The sequence below is a fragment of the Arvicola amphibius genome, chromosome 1 (assembly GCF_903992535.2).
Source record: "Arvicola amphibius chromosome 1, mArvAmp1.2, whole genome shotgun sequence".
NCBI classification, from domain to species: Eukaryota; Metazoa; Chordata; class Mammalia; order Rodentia; family Cricetidae; genus Arvicola; species Arvicola amphibius.
The window spans coordinates 139,157,740-139,179,539 of record NC_052047.1 but is presented as its reverse complement, the minus strand read 5'-3'; the positions used below and the strand labels follow the sequence as shown (position 1 = coordinate 139,179,539).

Genomic DNA, 21,800 nt, shown 5'->3' with positions numbered 1-21,800 from the left:
GTTTTTCGAGACAGGGTTTCTCTGCAGCTTTTTTTTAGAGCCTGTCCTGGAACTAACTCTTGTAGACCAGGCTGGCCTTGAACTCACAGAGATCCGCCTGCCTCTGCCTCCCGAGTGCTGGGATTAAAGGCGCGCGCCACCACCGCCCGGCGGGATTTATTTTTCATAGACACTTTCAGGGATTCACTGAGGAAAATCTAGAGGCAAGTTGTAGTTTTTCCACAAAAGTAGCACTCACAATATGACTGGGGCAGGGGGCCTTGGGATCATCAGCTTGAACGTGACTGGCTTTTGCACGCTCTTCTGTACCACCTGCTAGACATGGTTGGGTTGCATAGTGGAGCCCTGCCTCTTGGGGCAGAGGCCTTCACAAGCTCAACCCTCTACTCATGGAGACCTCTGAAGACCGTGGGGATCAAAGCCTGGACGGCATCTTTAGCTACAGTCCCAGCTCTCTGGTTGCTAGGTTCCCTAGTGCCTTAGCAACTGCTGACTGGTCATGGGCTCTTGTGCACAGAGGCATCCTGAACCCCCACAATTTCTTGGGGGTCTGGCTGGTTGTGATTTTGCCCTGAGATGGCATTGAGTGTATTCCAGCCTTCAGTGATCCCGACACTGGGTCTATCTTACATCGTACTAATGGAAATTCAGGCTCTGAAGCAGCCTTCCTTCTCTCTAACTGCTTCCAGATACCCCCATGATAGTTGTGGTTAGCTGTGGCAACCCTCAACTATGGTCTCCTAGTTATGGTCTTGAGATTCCCAGGACATCTTCAAAAACACTGCAGTGACTTGGAAGTAACTGGTAATACGCAGCACCTTAGCTAACTGTTCTCAAGACAAAAGCAACCGCCCACGCCCTTGGTCTGCTATGTGCACACTCCTAGACGCATGTACACATTGCCCAGAGCTTCACCTGTCAATAAATGACAGCACACCACCCCTTAGTGTGCCACTGTTACAGGCTCCAAAAAATTATCAGAGACTATCAATGCAACACAGGATGAAACATGTCGCAGAAAGTACTCAGGAGACTTGGAAACCATTTCCTTTTTTTGCAGGGGACACTGTTGGGGACTAAACTCATGCCCTTGCCAGACAAACACTGCAGTATGGGCAAGCACTGTACTATTGAGTCATCTCTGTGTCCCAGATCGAGTTCAACAGTTTCTTGTAGAGCATAATTCTCAGGTAGGGTATGTGTTTGTCCATTAGGGCTTTGGTGTCTTCTGGGGAAGGGCAGCCAATGCCGACAGAACTTTGTAGACACGTAGGGAGCCTGAGAAGCCTGTGATCTATAGGACCAGTCCTGCAAAGACACAGCCAGAGGGGGTCAAAAGACCCAGAGGCTCTCAAGGATGTCTCCCCTGAAATGCTGCTGATGTGGCATTCTCCTCTGTATGCTGTGAATATGTTTTATTGCCAATGGTTAATAAAGATTACCATTAGTAAATAAAGAAGCTGCTTCAGCCTACGACAGGGCAGAGTAAAGCCAAGTGGGAAATCCAAGCAGAGATATATATAGAGAGTAGGTGGAATAAGGGAGACACCATGTAGCTGCCAAAGGAGGACACACAAGAACCTTTCTGGTAGGCCACAGCCTCATGGCAATATACAGATTAGTACAAATGGGTTAATTTAAGATGTAAGAGTTAGTTAATAAGAAGACTGAGCTAATGGGCCAAACAATATTACAATTAATATAGTTTCTGTGTGATTATTTAGGTCTTGACAGCCATGAACAAATGAGTAATCTCTACTTAAATGCTGCCTTCTAGCAATACACCTGGAAACTCCAAATCAAGAGAACCCTCCTACCCCCGCAACTATCAACACTGGAGCACACGGGGCTGGATGCAACTTGGATACTCAAACGCTCAGATGTGCTGGGTAGTCAGTCAGCCAGGAGAAAGGCTGGAAGGCTCATGGGGAGGATGCTACTGGAGAGGTAACAGTCCCAGAATCAGGCATCATCAGGAGCCTCTGGACCAGTGGTTCTCAGGCTTCATAATGCCACAACCCTTGAATACAATTCCTCATGTTGTGGTGATCCTCTAACCATAAAATTACTTCATTGCTACTTCATAACAGCAATTTTGCTACTGTCATGAATCATAATGTAAACATATGATTTTCCAGGGTATCTGATAAACGACCCCAGGGAAGGGGTTGTTCGACCCCCTCAAAGGGGTTGCGGCCCACAGGTAGAGACTGCTGCTCTAGAGCAGGTGACAGACACCTCCACATAGCTCCGAAGGCAAAAGCAGTGGCGTGGATGTGGCCTTCTAGCCTATGGGGATGCGATCTGTAGGACAAGGTGCAGTCCCCGTTAGCCTGGTGGCACACACATGTCCCTGTGCATCTCTTTTGGTCGCCTCCAGGGCGCACTCAGCCACCCATGCTGGCCTTTCACACCTGCTGGGTCCTGTCTTTGAGCCGTCCACAGCTCAGGCTGCAGAGTAGAGGGATATGCTGGGCTCCAGCTCATTTTAACCCTGCAAAGGGGGCATGACTCTCCTGGGGGACCCCACCCTTGCCCTCTGGGAGCACCTTTACTTGCTGAGGCCTAGCACACGGCATCACGGGCTCCAGACCACTGTTCCTTCATATATAAATGCCCAGATAAACCAAATGTTACTGATCTTTGTAACGTCTCCAGGAAGCAGAAATGAGGTTATAGTTTAAGTCTACCAAATGCAGTTTCAAAGAGTTCAACTTAATACAGGTTATCTCCTTAAAGAGACAAGGCAAGAACTGCACGTAACTCCTAGAGTAGCGGTTCTCAACCTGTGGGTTGTGACCACTTCACAGGGGCCACTTGAGACCACTGGATAACTCAGATATTGACATTATAATTCATAACAGTAGCAAAATTATGGTTATGGGTTAGCAATGAAAATAATTTTACGCTTGGGGGCCACCACAACACCTCATTAGAGGGTCACAACATTAGGAAGGTTGATAATCACTGTCATAGAGAAACCCTGAAAAGGAGAGGTGGTCTTGTCTTTGGAGGTCTGCAGTTCCATGGGGCCCAAGGATTAACTTAAATATAACAAACACCTTTAGAAAATCTTGTGTGTATAATTGTACATGTTTGCATATGAGTGCAGGTGAGTACAAGCCACAGGGTAGGCACGAAGATCAGAGACAACTTTGGGTACCACTAGTCCTTGCTTCCACCTTGTTTAAGACAGGGCTTCCCTTATCCTTCCTTCACCACCGTATAGGCCAGGCTAGCTGGCCCAGTAGCTTCCAGTAATTCTCCTGTCTCATCAGAGATCACAGGAGCACTGGGATAACAGGTCTGAACCACTTCATCTGTCTTATGTGTGAATACTTGGAATCTGATCCCAGTTAGTTAGGCTCTGACAAGCATAGCACCCATGGAGCCATCTCTCCAGCCCATAAGTCCCTTCTTCAAAAAACAGGCTGAAATGGACAGATCATGACCAAATCGTGAAGAATATGGAAACAAGAATTCAAAACAAAAACAATCCACAACAAACACTGCTCCTCACCCCCCCCCCCCCAGAAAAAAAGACATGCAAAAGCATGCCAGACAAATCCAGAAATCAAAATGCACAGAAAATGGAGCAGGTAAAGGAAATTTAATTCCGTATCAAAGTGGACCCATTCTTCCTGCTCTGTACAGATTAGTCTAGGGTCCCCCAGGTTCCAGAGAACACTAAGATATCCCAGGATGCTCTCGGTGAGACTTTCCTTCTGCTCTTTCCTTGGCATTACAAGATGCAAACTGGATGCATGTGGAGTGGACCCAATTAATTCCATGTAAGCCAGGGTGCCCTAACCAACCCTAGCCCTCCTTCTCCAGGCTGTAAAATCTGCACACCTGGTCCTTGCCCAGGAGCAAATGACTACACTAAATTAAAAACACCTGGCCTGCACATGCTAGGGCGTGGGAAACCCTGGCCCCCACAGCAGCCACTAACTATCAGGGGCAGGCCTAGTCCAAGCAACCTGGGGAATGGACAGCCTGGGTCTTAGAATTCCTAACACACCAGGAGGAAAAAGCGTGCAGAAGAAGCCTCGCCCTATCTAATACTGCCAGAGTGGATCCTGTCTGTCTGGAAGCGCTCACCTATACTGCAGAGCTGGGGGTGGCCCATGGCTTCACTATATTCTGATGGTTCTATCTATCTTCCTGGCTCCAAAGATCCACAATGACCTGCTGGCACAGGGCACTGCCACTGTGTGGGCCTGGTGTGAGCTCTTGAAGTGCTGAGGACATGCTTGGAGATTCTTGGGATCTGGCCCCTCAGTCAGGAGTCCACTGATATGCACGGGAGTGGCAGAGAGTGTGGCAGGGCTTCTCTGCATCTCTTACTGCCGAGGAATCCCTGGCTCTTCTGGTGCCACTCTTGGTGGGCACCCTCTGCTGACCATGAGATCACACTCACACCACACCTTCTCCAGGTCACTGGCCTGGTCTGTATAAGGGTGAGCTACTCTCTGGACCCTGGTGGCACCAGGCCAGCAGACCCCACTGTCTGGCTTGCCAAAAGTGAGTCATTTCCTCACAATTTTGGCCTCTACAGTTTTCTTTAAGTCATAAAACCAATCTCAGGAAAGGTTAGGATTTTACAGGCTCATTCTTCATCTACTACCTCATGGGATTATGGAGATAGCTCTGCCTCTATAAGATAGTTTAAGATAGTTTTCTATCCTGAGACCCTGAACTGTAGTGCATTCATTCTCTCTCTCTCTCTCTCTCTCTCTCTCTCTCTCTCTCTCTCTCTCTGCCCCCCCCTGGACTCCATAGCAACACATGCCCCCGGTGCTTGGCAGCTGGACATGGTCAACAGTCACACGCATTCACTTCAGTCCCCACACAAAGTGTGGGCAGGTACACAGACAAATTCTCTTCCCCAGTGGATGAGAGATGAAGGTGTGGTCACTGGATACACAGTGTCCTGCAGATACCCATCCACCTCTCCCAGAAACCCCTTAACAAATTCTAGCACCCCTGCTGGGCACAACCTTCCAAAGACAATCCTGGATAACACAGGGGTGAACAAGGTGCCCATTCATTCCAGCTGTTCTTTCAGTTTATTTGCATAAAGTAGATTCTTGTGTTTTAGCCCCTCACTTGTCTGACCTTGTGAGTGAACCTGGTCAGGCAGCAGCCTGAACTTAGAGGGCTTCTAACCTTGTTTTTTTTTTTTCCCTCCAAATTCTCCAATTTCAAGTGTGAACTGAAAAGCTGGCACAATTCAAACATCCCTAAATTATACTTAGTAAACATTATCCTGAATCTCAAGATTGCTTCACCATAGTTTAAAAAAAATATTATAGCTTCCCCCTTAAGGAGATACACGTATTTGCACGCATATGTCTAAAAGTGAATATATACTAATTTATATGAAATGATTTCTTATAAAAGTCAGACTAAATTTCTGCTATAGGTCTGGAACAATCTTAGCTGCGGTAATTAATTTCTGTGCTGAACAGATCCAAACAAGCTTTAGAAGAAATGGGATGTTTTCTTAGATTACTGGGAGACCTTCAGTGCCCTTAGCCAACTATATTTAAGCAATGCATTGAAAATTCATCGTTTAGAACACATACATGGTAAGCTGGAGAAATTAAAACTCATCTGGGAAGATGCAGTGGCGGAGTGGCCTCTGAAGTCACCGTTACCAAGTCACTTCACAGAAGTGGCTAGCTGTCCAGATACAGGGCTCATTTTCTGTGCTGTTGGCAGGCAGAGAGTTCAAGCTAACAATAAGCTTATTGAAGAATTTACTGCCATTCAGATGTGTTCCCATTTAAACCTTTCAGCCAAGCCAGAGTCAAGAGTTGATCTGCATGCATCATTTTTACTGCTTTTGCCAAGAATTATGGGACCATGTGCCAAAACTAACACAACCACTCGGAGTGGGCGGGGTCGTGAGCTCTTAGCCTTCGGCCTTCGGCTTGGCCGCATGCCGCCTGTGTTTAGACGGAGTGAAAATTCCAAGCCTGTGTAGTCAGTAAACGAGCTGTGATGTCAGCCATAGTTAATAAGTCAGGCTCCCCAAAGGGAGCGTGGTTACCGACCTTGCTGGAACACAGGGTGATGGAGAGCGGGCAAGGGGAGCCCCTCTGTGGCTGCAGGTTCATGGAAATAGGCTTCCAGCCAGGCTGTGCACTGCACCAGGGGTTCTGGCTGTCCCTCTGGCCCACTGAGCAACTCAGGACTAGCTGGGGCCTCTGTGGGGCTGCAAAAGGGATAAGAAGCTCAGTTACCACACACATGAAAAGCATACCTACTGCAGCTAATGGAGGGAGACTGTTGGCCACTCTTCAGGCTGAGTCTTTGCCAGATGCATAGAGACCTCCAGATAACAGAAATGACCACTAAGGGACATTGGTTGGGAAGGCACTGCAGTCAGTCCCCGTATTTACTTTTCCACCCCCAGGCTTATTACAGGCAGGGAGGGTCCAAGTTTCTGCAGGCACAGTGCCGGGGGATGGGGACCAGGAACCGGCACACAGGAACATCCCATGCCCTGGTTTAGGGCTTGAAAGTCAGCATCATCAGCTAACCACCACCCTAACTATTCTCCCCAAACATCAGGTAATCAGATCGTACTATCCACATCCCATATCTCACCCTGAATCCCCACAGCAGAAGGGGACCGGTCGCTTCTCAGATGGCTCTGGGCCACACCTTTGGAAGCTCCTTAGAGTGTACCTATGCTCTCTAGCACCAGTGGCAAGTGACATCACCATATGATTTTAGTGCTTTGAGGCTAGTAGGGGTGACTCCCTCCTGCCTGGGGTGTCTAGCTGGAGGTGCTTAGTAACAAATCCTCCTGCTCACTCTCTGTGGTCCCCCTCCTTCAGCTGATGCCCTGGCATTTAAAACTGAAATGTTTCATAGCCGTTTTGGACGGGTTCTTGCTGCTCCTCCACGGAGACGTCTTCTGTTCCCTGATTTGGCCCTGCATGGAGCCCACTGTTCATGCTCAGCTGGGGTCTGCCTTCGAGGCTATGCTCCACAGGCTAAGAGCACACGCTGGGAGGGAAGGCCACTTCTGTGCTCTGGGCGCTGAGCCTGGAGTTTTATGGCAGACTCAGTTTCTGTTTCAATTTTCTGGGATCCACACCCAGGAGGCACAGACACCGGATCTGATTTCTCTGGTGAGTTTTCTCCTTCTCTTCATTTCCAGGCTCTAGACAGCAGCATGCTTCTGTGCGACTTCTGGGCCTGGACGGCACAGCGTCCCTGGGTCCTTCTTACGCATGGCAGTGTCAAAGTTCTCACGGCAAGGTGGAAAGGCCTGGATGGTGTAGAGGTGTAGATTCCTTGGACTGTGAATCTCACCAATCTCCCTTGGCTCCTGTGTCCTATGAGGGTTGGCACAATCATTCACTCCACAGGTCTGTGTCCACACATGGCCATCTTGGTGAGGAGGGGAGGCCTTCAGTCAGTTTTGTAAATGGGTCGTCCCCCCCCCCCCCTTAGGTGTGACAGGTAGGGCCGAGGGCCTGGACTCTAGGCCTGGCTGCCTATGTGAAGTTGGTGGAGAGCAAGACGGGTTCCACAGACAGAAGTCACCAGAGCTGCCAGGGGTGGGATGGGGACAACAGTTTTAGATAAAGACTAAAGCAGAAAGTAACAGGTCAGAGCTTAGAGGTGGGGCAGGAAGGTCTCAAGCCACAGAGGAGCTGGTTCCCAGAGCAAGCAGGGTCAGATGGTCCTACGGCAGGGTGTCCCATGAGCATGACAGGGAAGGTTTTGATCGAGGAGACGCAAGGAGCTGGTGTGTGGTTCCTTCCTTGCTTGTGTATTGCAGATCTGACTTTCATAAGCAGTGGCAGGCTTACAGCAGGGGGAACAGGCCTGTGCGGGTGTGTAACTGCTTAGGACAGCGTCTTGGTGGGGGTCTCCGTGTCTCCACTAAGTCCCTGTGTATTCCAAAGAAATGAACTTCCAGGGTAGGATGCAGAACAGGGTTCCTTTGTATTGTTTTCAAAGAGAACTGGAAGTCATTCAGAAAAGGCCTTAGACGCACATGAATGCTTTTAGCCCTTAGGAAGGAACCAGAGGACGGATGGAGAAAGAAGCCATAATGCATGAGGATATGGGGCAGAAGTGGATGGCTGAGAGGAGACATCAGGCCTTGGAGGACGGGACAATAGCTCAGCTGGCAAAGGATTGCCACACAAGCATGGGCGATCTAAGTCAGACTCTCAGTGTCAAAGTGAAAAGGCTGGGACCACAGCATGTGCTCGGACTCTCAGTGCTGGGGATGGGAAGGCAGCCTAGCCTGTATGGTGAGTGCCGATCCAGCGAGAGACCCTAGGGTCTAAAGAAGATGGACAGCACCTGAGGAGTGACACTGGAGATTGTCCTCTGTACCCCCAACCCCTACACACATACAACCGGGCCCTGAGCTGCCCAATCCTGTGGCTGTCACAACTGCTCTTTCTGAAACTGCTAAGCGGGGGCCTCATTCCGCCCTGCACCCCAACAAACAGGTATGATGTCCCTCCCCACCGCCGCTGCCTGTACACCCCAGGTGGGCCCCAGGGATGACAGCTCGCTCAGCATGCAGACTACAGGCCTCTCTTGGGAGTCTCCTAGGGAGATGGAACTGTCTCATTGCCCTGATTGCTTTCCCTATTAGCACTGTCTGATCGTGGGAAGGGAAACTTCTGCCCGTGCCTGGCTTCAATATTACTCAATTTTAGAGATACATGCTCCGTCATTTTATTCTTCCTCTGTTGCTCGCTAACCAAGGGGATGGCGTGTCAAGGATGTCTAAAGGAAGAGATGGAGAAATACATAACGTACTTTGCCCTCCCGGTCCCTGGCAATGACGAAGGCGGGAGGACTGAGGGAATAGGGAATAGGTGTGGTGTCTGCTGGAGGTAAGCAGGTCCCTTTAGAGCAAGGCAGCCAGCAAGGAGCCCGTGGTTTTCAGGGTTCACTCCACCTGCTCAGACAGGCAGTGACTAAAATCCATGTCTATGTGCACAGACTCCTAACCAAGGACACAGGAGGGATGGCACTGCCTTTAGGTCTTGGACAAACTACCACCTTCATAGAACATGAGTGGGGGGGCGGGGTGGGGTAGGTACAGATAAAACAGGTAGTTAAGGCTAGTTAGTACCTCAACATCAAGGCCAGGTTAGTGTGGGTGCTGATGGGTGCTGAACACAGGGGTCCTGACGGACATCAGTGTTCACTGTATGAGGGAACATTTTAAAGCACGAGTCTGGGCCGTCTGTATTTCCCGGCGACGGCTCGGGGGCCTCTGCTGCCCATGTTGGCCTTCCTTCCACCTTCCAGAGGGCGAGCCGTGTTTCCTAGCATTTCCCACTCTTAAAAGGATATGTGAAGAATTTTTATAGTACTAAAATTCATCTTAAATTGATTTTTTATGCTTGTGCTAAAGATCTCACCTCTGATTCACTCCGGGGTTCTCTTTTTAACTCTTTCTCCATCAGCACTAGATAACTAGCCATGGGTGAAATGTAATTAAACAGCTTTGATTCCGAAGCAAGGATTTATGGGGCTACATTTAAAATGAATGGTTTTAAACACACACATAAAACCAGATTTTTAAAGCCATGACACAAATTTCCATTTCTACAATAAAATGAAATTTATTCTTTTGCCCTGCCCTCTTCCGCCAGCCTTCCCGGCTGTTCGTCCAGAGAAGAGCTATGGCGTGACAGCCGTGCTAACAGCTGTTCTTATGATGAAGGAGTTTCTCCAGACCTCCCCGCTCACGAATGCTGAGACTCCAATAATTAGGGGCTCTGTGCCCCCACTCTTTTAAATGCCATACTCAAGTTCCTCGGTACCAGCCCGGAACAAGTTGCAGACCCCTGAGAACCACTCAGTACAGTGCTAGGTATCCCTTGGGGGACACTTGTTCCTATCTGAGTGGTTGACACAGGTCCGTCTCTCTAGGCCAGCGCGTCACCTACCCCCATGGAGGGCTCAGGAGGTGAAGATTGTGATACAAACTCTACTTTTGCTCTTTAACCTGGCTTTGGAAGATGGTTGGGGGCTGAAAAAAAAAGGAGACCCTGTTTCCTGTAGCTTCTACCACAAGAGGATGGAGTACGAGGGATTTTAACACACCGTGTGGGGGGGGAGCCACAAGAAACCCGCAACTGTTGGTAATTCCAGGTCTAAAGCATCTTGCTTCCTGGGATTCCAGAGCACAGGATGTGCGAAGTGGTACTGTGGCTGGTGACTCCGAGAAGGGACGGCGACCCATGGTGCACCGCAGCTCTGATCGTTTCTGCACAGGGCAAAGATGAGTGGCTCCAAAGCCCCAGCCCAGACTTACGCCACATGAGCAGAGCTATTCTTTCTGCAGGAAGCTTCCCTATCAGGACATGGACACTCTTAGGGACAGAATGGAAGACAGACAGGCAAGACAAATTCAGCCAAGCCTAACGGAGATGGCCCCAGGGCAGTGTGGGGTGCCCATCTTGTCTCCTGGATCCTGCCGAGTTAGTTAACCACTGAATGGAGACCAGACACGGCAAGGCTCTGGACAGCAGGTGGTTCAACTCCACACCCTTCTGCGGGAGCCTTCCTGGGGTCTCGTGCTTTCCAAGTGGTGCCATGTGCATGCCATGCTACAAAGGAAACATAAAGGACACAGCTGCCACCACCTCCTCCATCTTTCCCGGAGTACAGATTCACCTAATAGTTTAAAACATGGCCCAGCCCATGGGAGACTTGGGTCTACAGAATCTGGGATGCTTCAGGAAGTGCCCTGAGGGGAGAATCACCTAAAGGCTCATTTCTAAATGACGTCTACTTCCCAAAGCAGTAAAACAAAAGTACTTAACCTGAAACATCACTTGCTATAAGAAAACAGGCTAAGACTTCTTTAGAGTCGTTCACATGTGTGGGAGCCATGTACGGACAGTCACCCCCCAAGGTGGGTGCTGCTATGGACCATCAGAATGCAGAAGGAGAAGACCATGTACTCATGCCATCTTCTCTGTGACCCAGTCCCTCCTCCCAGAGGGTGACTTTGCATCCTATGATTTGGGACCATTAACTATGACACTAGAGGGTCATACAAGAATTCTACAGATCAGATTTCTTCCAGTCTCTGGCAAGGAGCCGATGTAGGCTGTGTCCTTCAGCAAGGTCTAGAGGAAGCTGTGTGGCAACGTGTGGCGTTCCTGGCAGGGCTCTTCACAGGAGGAGGAGCCTAGAGCTGAGGCTACATGCAGTATACAGGACAGCCTTAGGTGAGGAACATTGCCTCCTCTGGCTTCCAGCGTGTGGTGTGGAGGGCGGGGGAGCCTCTGGGACTCTGGGATGGAGTTCCGGACTTCACAGGCTCACTGAGGCACAACTGCGGCAGAGGTGACTTTCTAAACACCGTGCGGAGACTCTTGCTCCGCCGTGCTGGCACGCACACAATTATGTCTAATTTAGAAGATCTCTAGCCGAGTGGGTTGTGTTTGATGGATGTGTCCTGCATCTAATTATGCCTTCTCACTAAAACCCGGGCATTTTTCTTCCAGGGGTAGGATTGAAGACAAGAAACAAACTATGCTACCTGCTATCAATAAAGACTGCTTTTTAGAAAAAGGCAGACCGAATAAAGCCTTTAAACTTTTTCATTCCAATTCAGTGAAGGTCTGATTCCATTCACGGCTTACTGGGGAGCGTGCCCACCTAGGTGGCCCCTTCCTCGGGCACCTGTAGCCAACTGTGCAGATAGAGGGGATGTGAAGGTGAGGCATGCAGGGCAACAGCAGTGGCTCTTGCTTAGACGCCTTTCAAACAACCCTACGCTTGAAGGGGGTTACCAAGGACTCTCCAGTCTCATGCCAGTTCATGAATGAACAGTGAGTGACGGCTCCATAGCACTGCCTGGTGGTGGGAGCTATTCAGGCAACACTCACACGCAGACTTGACAGCTCACCTTTCCCAGGGTGATTTTAAGATACAGAATAGAAAAAAGAGTGAATGAAAGAGCTGACGCCAACGATAAGAAAAGGCAACCTCAACAAGGAAACTGGGCCAAAGGTGAAGAGCCATAAAGGCACGCGGGTAGGTGCTCGCAATTGCACTGAGGTCATGCTGCTCACCAACAGCTCAGGAACAGAGCTGTGCTAATGACGTCACTACACACACACACACACACACACACACACACACACACACGAGCTATTCTCAGTGACTCACAGGTCGGCTACGTCACAGATTTTCCACCCACCCAAAGGCAAGTATAAGGATAATAACAATTAAGTGTCGCAATTACTTTTTGCCCACTTAATACATGGGAAGTGGGATCTTAATTGAGGAATGGTCTCCATTAGACTGGCCTGTGGGCCAGTCTGTAGGACATTTTCTTGAAGCTTGATGTGGGAGGGGCCAGATCACTCTGGGTGGTGCCACTCCTGGGGTTATATAAGGAAGCAGGCTGAGCAAGTAAGTCAGGGAAGGCGAGGCCATAAGCAGCATCCCTCCATGGTCTCTGCTTCAGGTCCTGTCTCCAGGTTCCAGCTTGACTTCCTGCCCTAGCTTCCCTCAGGGATGCTCTGTGGTATAGAAGTGTAAGCCCAATAAGCGCTATCCTCTCCCATGTTGGTTTCATCAGGGCTTACTACAGTAGAATAAGAACACACACCATTCACAACAAGAGAGCTTACAGACAGCCCTAAGAGCCTTGTTATAGTACCTGCTATGGTCTGACTCTGACATGTCTTCCAAAAGCCCACGTGCTTTGATCACCAGCCTGTAGCATTATGGGAGATAGCAGAAGAGGCCTAGTTGGAAGGAGTTTGGTCAGTGAGGTGTGTGCCCCTGAAGGTGGTATCAGAGTCAGGGCCCCTTTCTCTTGTACTCTGCCTCCCCACTGAGTGAGGTGAGAAGCCCGACCCACCATGCATTTCTACCACGATGCTCTGTCTCACAGAGGCCTGAAACAGTAGGGGCCACGGGACCACAGACTGAAAACATGGTCCAAATAAACGTTCCTTCGTTCAGAATCCCAGGTGCTTTAGCACAGCATCAGGAAGCTGACCAAACAAAGCACCTAGTTTCAAAAACGCCTTCTCTTCCAATGGGAAGACTTCTCATCATGCCAGACAGGGCAACAAAAGCAGTCATTCCTAGAAGGACAGGAACTAGAGAGCCTGCAGGGACGGCAGAGACACTCTACAGTCACGGCAGAGGACTCTGATGCCCACTCAGCACTGTTTCATTGAGCTGTTCCTACACAGTCCATGGCCCTTCATCCCTGACATGAGTTCTATTTTTATAATACCATCACCAGCCATGAAATGATATCTGTCCCAGAGTCAACAGTATGAGGGAACTTTAGGAATTTTTAGCAACTTTCCATTTTGATGGCTTTAGAAGGTCATATGGATGCTGCTAAAATTGGGTATCAATTTCCAATAAGCATACCAACCCTTCAAAACTTAGGCTCACTAAGACAAGTGGGGGCAGAAGGCTCCTGATTGCAAGGTCAACCTGAGTTACACAACGAGACTTTACCTCAAACAAAATTTGAGGCTCAAATAAATTCCAGATCCGAAATAAAACCACAAAAGGATTTATTATAGCATTTTAATACATCCACAAAAATGGAGAAAAGTTTATATAGATTTTAAACTCTTCCCCATAAGGATTACATATTTTTCTTAAAAAGATAATTGTGTGCTAAAAACACATCAGCAATTAAAACCATATTGTAAAGGCAGTTTAAATAGTATACAAAGGCTATTAGAATATCTTAAAAAGGCAATATATACCTTTACACCTTTAATGTAAGTCATTAAAAGAAAAATTCTATTTTATCAACACTTTAACAGATCATTAAAAGTCTCCAGCATTTGACAGATGAAGATAAAACACCCCAAAACTACAGATGAATGATCAGGTCCCTAATGATTCCAAAACAATTACAGGATGCAGAGCAATCTAGTTAAATTTTATTCAAAAGCTGACTACACTTGTGTTTTCTTTTATTTTTCTATCAAGAAACCCATGAGGCTTAAGCACAATTCATTATGTATGAGACCCCACTTGCAGTGCTCGACTGTTGATTAATAGCAAAGTTTGCTGTATGTGCGCCTGCAACATTAGACGCATACAATATGCTAACTTATTCTTTCGCTGAAACTAATTATTTACAAAAATGACTACTTGAGACTACAATTTATTAAATGCATGCATCCAGTCTCAATTTGGCCCCCAAAGACAGCCTGGAATGAAGATCTTTTACTTGATGTGACAACTTCTGGAAACACTGTTATTAATATTGTAAATGTGGCAAATAAAGAGTTCAAATAGCCTTACGTCTATGTTGCCTTTGCTTCCTACCACCAAGTAGCAAACAGAGAAGCTTTTTAATGTTCTAGACACAGAAGGTACTTGCCTCTCTCCAAATTTAATTTAGCATCTTAAAATAAAATGCTTACACATCCATAAAAATGCAAGAGTCACTCTCTGGCTCATCATATTGCGGGGACTTCCAAAAGGGTGTTTCCCAGAGGATTTTGGGGTCTGGATAACAACTCCCTTTCTTAGCTCTTGAAAAACAAACATCAGTGTGTGCACTGACTACAACCAGGGACTACCACTATATTTTCATTGACATCTCAAATGGATATCTGGTCAACCACTTGTATCTTCTATGACTAACTTCATGGTGGGATACGTGGCTGCAAACAGAGCCACTTGTTATGAATATCCTCTGTCTTTCCGTTTCTCTGTTGGACTAACCTATACACATGCGTGGTTTCATCTTCTGGTCCCTCCACAGACCTGGCCAAACTCTACCTGGCTCAAGTGTGCACAGAGCCCCTCTGAGTAAAGAAATCACTTCCTTTTTCTTCCTGTTGAAATAAAGGCAATCAATATTTGCTCATGGGGCAGGATGAAAGTGTAAAAGATTGCTATGTGCTGAGAACTAACTGGTCTGTGCTTTTAGGGGTTTTCAAGAATACATAGAAGATACCATGAGTTTCAAGCAAGGGCTTGCTTGAGAACGTACAATGTTGGGGACTGGGAATGAAACCCCAGTCAGTGGGCCTTTGCTTTCTACAGGAGCAAGTGTCAGGAAGTAAGAATAAGCAGCAGGAGCTGGGGAATCTCAAGACAGCCTTTCCAGAGGGGTAAAGATGGCTGGTTTAGTGCTATGGTCTAGCTATCTAGGTTATTAACAGGCAAGGCAATTGACTGGGAGGTCTTAGTGGCAAGCCCCTCCATATCATATAGCTCTATCACCCAGAGTAGCCTTAGGAAGGTAGGTCCTTCAAAGATTAGGACTCATTGCATCTAGAGAAGCGATCTAAAACAAGCCTCTTGTCCACATCCATTGCTTACTATCAAGGCTTAGCACGTGTCAGGCATGTGATTAAAAGTCATTCAGTGACCTGTCCACAGAACACAATATTCCTTTCCATAAGAGGTCTTATTGTGCAGAATTAAAAAAATCCCTCCTGAAAGGAAGGAGGATCTTTAAGGCTCAGGAAGTTCATGAAACTTACAAGGTTGAAGAAGCTGAGAAAGAAGGTCCTTGAGGCTCCTTCCTGAGTTTATAGGCAGTGAACAATTACTGGGAGGGGAGAAGCCGCTTTAGTGGAGAAGCCTACAAGTTGGTCAGGGAGCTCCACAGATGGAACTTTTTTGAGCTGTCACCCATTCTGGAGCTGGGTTTTTGGTGACACAGTTACCTGTGAGTCATCCAAACTTTTTCTGTGGAACTATAATAAACTCACTGGTTCATCAAGCTAGACTTAGTCAGAACTTTTTCTCTGGGCCCATCCTTAGTGGTCTATCTGAGGAACACGGATGTTTATTGACATCTAGCTAGGAAAAGTCACACAACAGGCCTATCCCTAGAATGCCACTGACCCACCACCACCTTCCCAAATTTTTACCCTCCAGAAGGTAGGCCCAGAAAGTAGAATGACTAGGCCATAACTTTTTCTATACAGCATGATCGGATGGCAGGATAGAGAAAGGATTTAGTCAAACCATGGACTTTCCACCAAGACTGCTTTTGGAGGGCCGACCCAGCCCTGTTGATCCAGCTAGCATATTCTTGGAACACAGTATTTGCCCAATGAACTAATTGATTATGCAGGTGCAAGGTTGTTAAGGAGACCCACCATCCCATCACACCACGTGTACCCAAAGCACCTGCTTTCAGATCTCGTTTCTTCAGTGAATAATTTGCTGAGAACCATTCTGCAGTGAACATAACCCAGAGGTTTTCTAGACAGCAGAAATTACATCTTTTTGCCTTCCGGAGCCTGGATGCTAGGTCTGCTAACATCCTGGGAATGGGCCTCCCGTCCAATTTCACTTTAGATGGACCCTACAGTGAAGAGCCCGGAAATGGTGCTGATTTGAAGTCAAAAGATGAAGGGGCTTTCTTTCCTTCATGTTTGTTCATCTCTACTGACTACACGATGAGGAAAACAAACAAACAAGCCAAAAACAGCAGCTAAGAGTAAAACCTTGAGCTGTAGCCTCCTGTAAGACCAAAAACATCCTGGATTCCATCAGGTCCAAAGACCCCAGATGAAGGTCACATTATCACACCCTTAGTTTTCCATCAGGATTCTCAGCCTTACAGAGGAACCCACTGAGTTGTTACCAGAGGAGACTGACACAGCCAGCTCTACTGAGGAGACCACTGCCACTACTCATGGTGTGCACAGAGCAGCTGTGCAGGCACCAGCTTCCCTAGGCCAGAGGAGACCCTGAGGTCCATGGAGAGGAAGCCCACGTCTGGTCTACAACATCACATTGTCCAATCCCCCTGGAAGCCCACGTCTGGTCTACAACATCACATTGTCCACCCCCGCTGGAAGCCAACGGCTGGTCCACACCACCACCACTGGAAGCCCACAGCTACTCCCACTGGGAACGTGGGATGTGAGGAAAAATGGGGACCCCCAGAGGCAAAGCACCTGAAGTGGCTATCAGGACCCACTCCAGTCGCAAAGGAAGGAGAACCAGGAGGCCAGGTCCCTCCTTAGCTTCTCCTCCTCTCCCATGTTTCCTGTGGGTCACCTTTGTTGGGAACCAGTCTTGTTTCTTTCCTTGAGCCCATACAACAAGGAAGAATGCATTTGATATTAACAGGGAAAAAGCCCATCACCCCGATTCAGTTCATGAACCCCATCTCCATGTAGTTTACAGACTCTTTGCCATCATGCGTAGTAAGGAGGCGGCCACTTGTTGGTTTTTGACTGCTTAGCCCTGAAATAACCACACAAATTAAATCACTGCTTGGCCCATTAGCTCTAGCTTCTTATTGGCTAACTCTTACATCTGAATTTAGCCTAATTCTAGTAATCTGTGTATTGCAACATGGCTGTGGCTTACCAGGTAATGTTCTGTCCGGCTCCAGTGGGGCTACATGGCTTCTCTCTGACCCTGCCTCCTTTCTCCCAGAATTCACTTTAGTTTTTCTGGCCTAGTTCTGTTCTTTTGCCCTATCACAGGCCAAGACAGTTTCTTTATTCATTAACCAATAAAAACAACACATAGAAGGACCTCCCACACCAACCATGCTATTCAGACAAAAAAAAAAGTTCATTTTAATAGTGGAGTTTCTGACTTAAAATGTAAAACAATAACTAAATATGCCAAAGATGAGGCCTCTTTTTATTTTACAAAAAGAATGGATTAGCCAGGCAGTGGTGGCACATGCCTTTAATCCCAGCACTCGGGAGGCAGAGGCAGGCAGGTCTTTGTGAGTTCGAGACCAGCCTGGTCTACAAGAGCTAGTTCCAGGACAGGCTGCAAAGCTACAGAGAAACCCTGTCTCAAAAAACCAAAAAAAGAAAGAAAAAGAATTAGATGAGGATTGACCTCTGAAGAGTTTAGCCCCATTAACTCATGTACTGGGCTTATTAATAAATAATCCTGCCCCTAAATTACCTGACTTGCAATTGGTTTGTACAGTTCTAAATAAATAATAGACAGTTCCCTACTATCAAACACAGGGGTGTTTTCACAGAAAAGCCCAGCTTGTGATAGGTAACAGCACACTTTTCCGGTGGACAATGTTCTGCCGTTTACTTCTGAGAAGACCCTAGTTTCTCCTCTGAACTGCTGCAGCTGGGACATGTTCGCTGGTCACGTTAGCTGGTCAGTGGAGTAAAAAAATACTGTATTTAATATAAGACAAGTATATTGAGTATGCATTAGTGGCCAAACAATCTTAAGCAACTATTAAATGGACAGTTAATGTAATTGTATTTTAAAACACTGAGGTCATATTTAATTTTGAATCGAAACTCTTAAAATGCACTTTCTGGCAAGAATATAGAGTAATAAAACAACATTAACCACAGGGAGAAAAAAACCCCCTAAAACTCACATTATTAAAATAAATCTTTCTTCCAGAGCACTAATATTTGCAAGAAGTGGATTACAAGAAGCAGAAAACATTTGTGCCTTCTCAAGAAGTATTGCCACTGGCAGGAGAAGCCAGGGTTTCAACCCGGGATGAGATCACGCTGCGAACAGGGCTCAGCTGCGTGCCCACCCTCCCTTTCGTCTTGGCGCTGGCCGTTCTCCCAGGTTCTGTCTTTCTTCCAGGGACTCGAGCTTAGTTCAGCTACACCCTCGGCCCTTCTAATTGAAACTCCACCGAGGGAAGAGCCCCGATATGTTCCAAAGCAGGAAGCAAGAGCGAAAGGGCTGGGATATGCCTGTGGAACACACCCCGCTGCAGAGTAGCTGAACCCGGCGCTTTAATAACTGCCAGCTCCTGCCCATGCTGCTTGCAAAGTCCTATTTTATATGCCATCTCCTCCTTTTCAAGAGTCCGTGTGGCCCTCTGGGATGCTGTCACACCTCAGGCAGCCTGATCGGACCATGAAACTGGGCTAGTTGCTAGTCCCGGGGGGTGGGGGGTCACAGGGCTTTCTAGCCCAAACAACCGGCACTTATTTATAGCTGTTCTGACAGCAAGCCGAGGAAAGACCCCTTCATGTAAGCCCCAAAGCCTAGGGTAGCACTTTTAAGCTCTTGGATTGACACTGGGACTCTGCTGCTGGTACCGGTGATGAATAGAACGGGAGGACCATCCTGCTGAAGAGAGCCGCCAAAGGAACTCTGGTACAGATGTTCCTGCCTCCCCCCACCTTGGTTCCCTGCGCCAGCATGTGCATCCTTTCACAGATGCTTGTTCTTGCAGTCAATCCAACTTCCAGTCCCTCCGTCCCTCCGTCCCTCCCTCCCCTTTTTCCCTTCCTCTGTCTCTAGCTCCCTCCTACCTCTCCCAGACAGGGTCTCATATATTCCAGGCAGGTCTCGAGAACTATGTAGATGGACATAACCTTGAACACCTGAACCCCCTGCCTCCACCTCCAGAGTGCTGAATTTACGGGCACATACTACCACACCCAGTTTTATGTGGTGCTGGGGCTGGAACCGAAAACTCTGTGCATCTAGGCAAGCACTCTACCGAGCTCCATTGCCAGCCTTAGAAAAGGGACTTTGTGAAATTATCTTCCAACTGCAAATCAATGCCACAGAAGCATCTTTTTATGTTTATATGGGCTGGATGGTTAAGATTTTGACTGGATCTTTAGCAGACTACAAACCCCTTGCATGAATCCCAGTGCTTGGATCCTTGGGAATAAAGACTCTACCCAGAGAGCATGGTCTCGAGGGAATGACTGCATGTCTAGCTACTGGCATTCTGGAGCTGCAGTGTGCTAACGCTGGCTTAGGGGTGCGGGTGCAAATGTAAGCATACATGACGATCTTCTGGGAAACCCTTTCTCAGACACACATCCTCTGAGATGTAAATAGTTTAGCTCTGTGCACAGACCTTAGGACGCTCACTCCATGGTCCTACTCAGCTTTGTCACAGAGCTGTGCTCGCCCTGGAGTATCTACTGGATGCTGCTTCGCTCCCTCCCTGGGGGTGTAGATGGGGAGTGGCCAGAGGAAGAAGGCCCTGCAGCTGACTTCAAAGCCTCCTCAGTACATGCAAGGGACAAACCTGTCTCAGGTGTCTCCGCTTGCACTGAAGCCACTTCATGGCTTCCTTCAGAAGACGCTGAGAGCTTTGCTCTCCTTCATCTTCCTCAGCCCTAAGGCTAGGAAGCATCTAAGCCACAGACTCTCTCGGACCAGTAGAGCAGCTGCCACTAGATTCCCACTCCCTCTCACTCTGATTCCCTTTCGTCCTTACGCAGGATTCCCAAGGCTTCCCTGGCCAACAAGCCTCTACGGGCTAGACCTGGCCGACTACTTGTCTTTGTAAACGAAAGTTCTGTCAGCATTCAGCCATGCTTATTTGCTTCTGGACACAGCTCCAGAACTGATTAGTTCCCAGGTTCTTCCTCTGTGATCTGGTCCTGCACAGGAGGCTGCTGGGACCCTTGATCTAAACTCATACAGACCCTCTTGTCTGCTTGGAAGCTGCAACTTAAGCTAGGCTTACCAAGAGGCTGTCATTCATTATCCCTCGACTCCCTACTGCTGTTAACAATCCTAAAAGTCTCCAACACTCTTGCTGGGTCACAGTTAGGCATCTTCCTCCTTTAATATTCACTAGTCTCATGGTAATCATGCTTGGAAGTCAGAAGAACCTTAGAATGCCCCTGTCCGCACTTCAGTCACACCCAGAGAACCTCCACAAACCACCCACATTTTTGTGATCCCGTGGGGGTCGATGTTTCTGTCCTGCTCACTATCTTTCTGGAACTCCTGATGTGCACAGAGTGAGGGTCCACACTATCTGACACCAATGTCCTTGGTGTGGGCTAGGCTCTAACACACTGAACGGTAGCTTCTGCCAAGTACGAAGCAGCCTCTGGCCTGGTTCCCTCTCAGGTCTACACCTCAATCATTGCCAAGCACACAGCATCTCCTAGCTGGTGCCCCCAAGCTTTGTACCCTGATCTTTGCCAAGCTCACAGTACCTACCCTCTGGATGCCGCCCTCCAGCTCCCTACCCTGACTTCTGTCAAATAATGTACTTCCTGGTTGGTACCCTGCTAGACTCCACACCCTCATCTCTGCCAGACACACAGCAGCCTGTGGCTAATTTCCCCTGTCTTCTCCATAGAGGGCACACTAAGGAACCTGCAAACACAGCAGAATCTCACCTGGAATATGTAGGTACTCCCCAAAGAACCCGTGTGGGTGAGCTCACATGCTCTCCCTGCCTTCCTGAGGCAAGGACAGCCCATCTCCAGTCAGCTCTGAACCACTCACAGCAATTGGCACCAGGAGTTCTTGTGATGTACTCAGAGCCTTTGGTGAACTGTCAATGAGGGAATGAAAACTTCAAGATGAAGAGAGATGGGAGTGAGAGAAGGGAGTGGGTATAGTTAAAGGGAGGATTTGGAGTGAGTCTAAGCATTTTGATGCATTCTGGGGCCAGTCTGTAGTAATGAGGAAGAGTGGTGGGCTGCTTGTCGTCCCAGCCCCTGGCTAGCTTATGCCCGAAATAATCACACAGAGATCTGTATTAATTAAACTGCTGCCTGGCCCATTATCTCCAGCCCCTTATTGGCTAACTCTCACATATTGATCTAACCCATTTCTAATAATCTGTATCGCCACTTGACTGTGGCTTACCGGCATGAGTCTAACCAGCGTCCATCTCGGAGAGGAGAGCCATGGCGTCTGCCACACTGCTTTCTTTCTCCCAGAATTCTGTTCTGTCTACCACGCCCACCTAAGGGTTGGCCAAGGCAGCTTCTTTATTTAACCAATGAAAGTAACACATAGACAGAAGACCCTCCTACACCAAGACTGTGTTCCCAGTAGAGTCTTAGTGTTTTCAGTTGACTTCATGCATTCTCAAAAGGCCG

At 48.0% G+C, this 21,800-nt stretch overlaps 1 protein-coding gene across 2 annotated transcripts in view; it reads right to left on the bottom strand.

Annotated features, from left to right (window-relative positions):
- Positions 1-21,800, bottom strand: part of Mgmt (O-6-methylguanine-DNA methyltransferase) — a 243,004-nt gene that overhangs the window by 43,133 nt on the left and 178,071 nt on the right. For both annotated transcript variants that reach the window (XM_038344073.1, XM_038344081.1), the window contains one exon: positions 6,060-6,220. In XM_038344073.1, the coding sequence (XP_038200001.1) occupies positions 6,060-6,220 (161 nt within the window). The remainder of the gene's footprint in view (positions 1-6,059; positions 6,221-21,800) is intronic.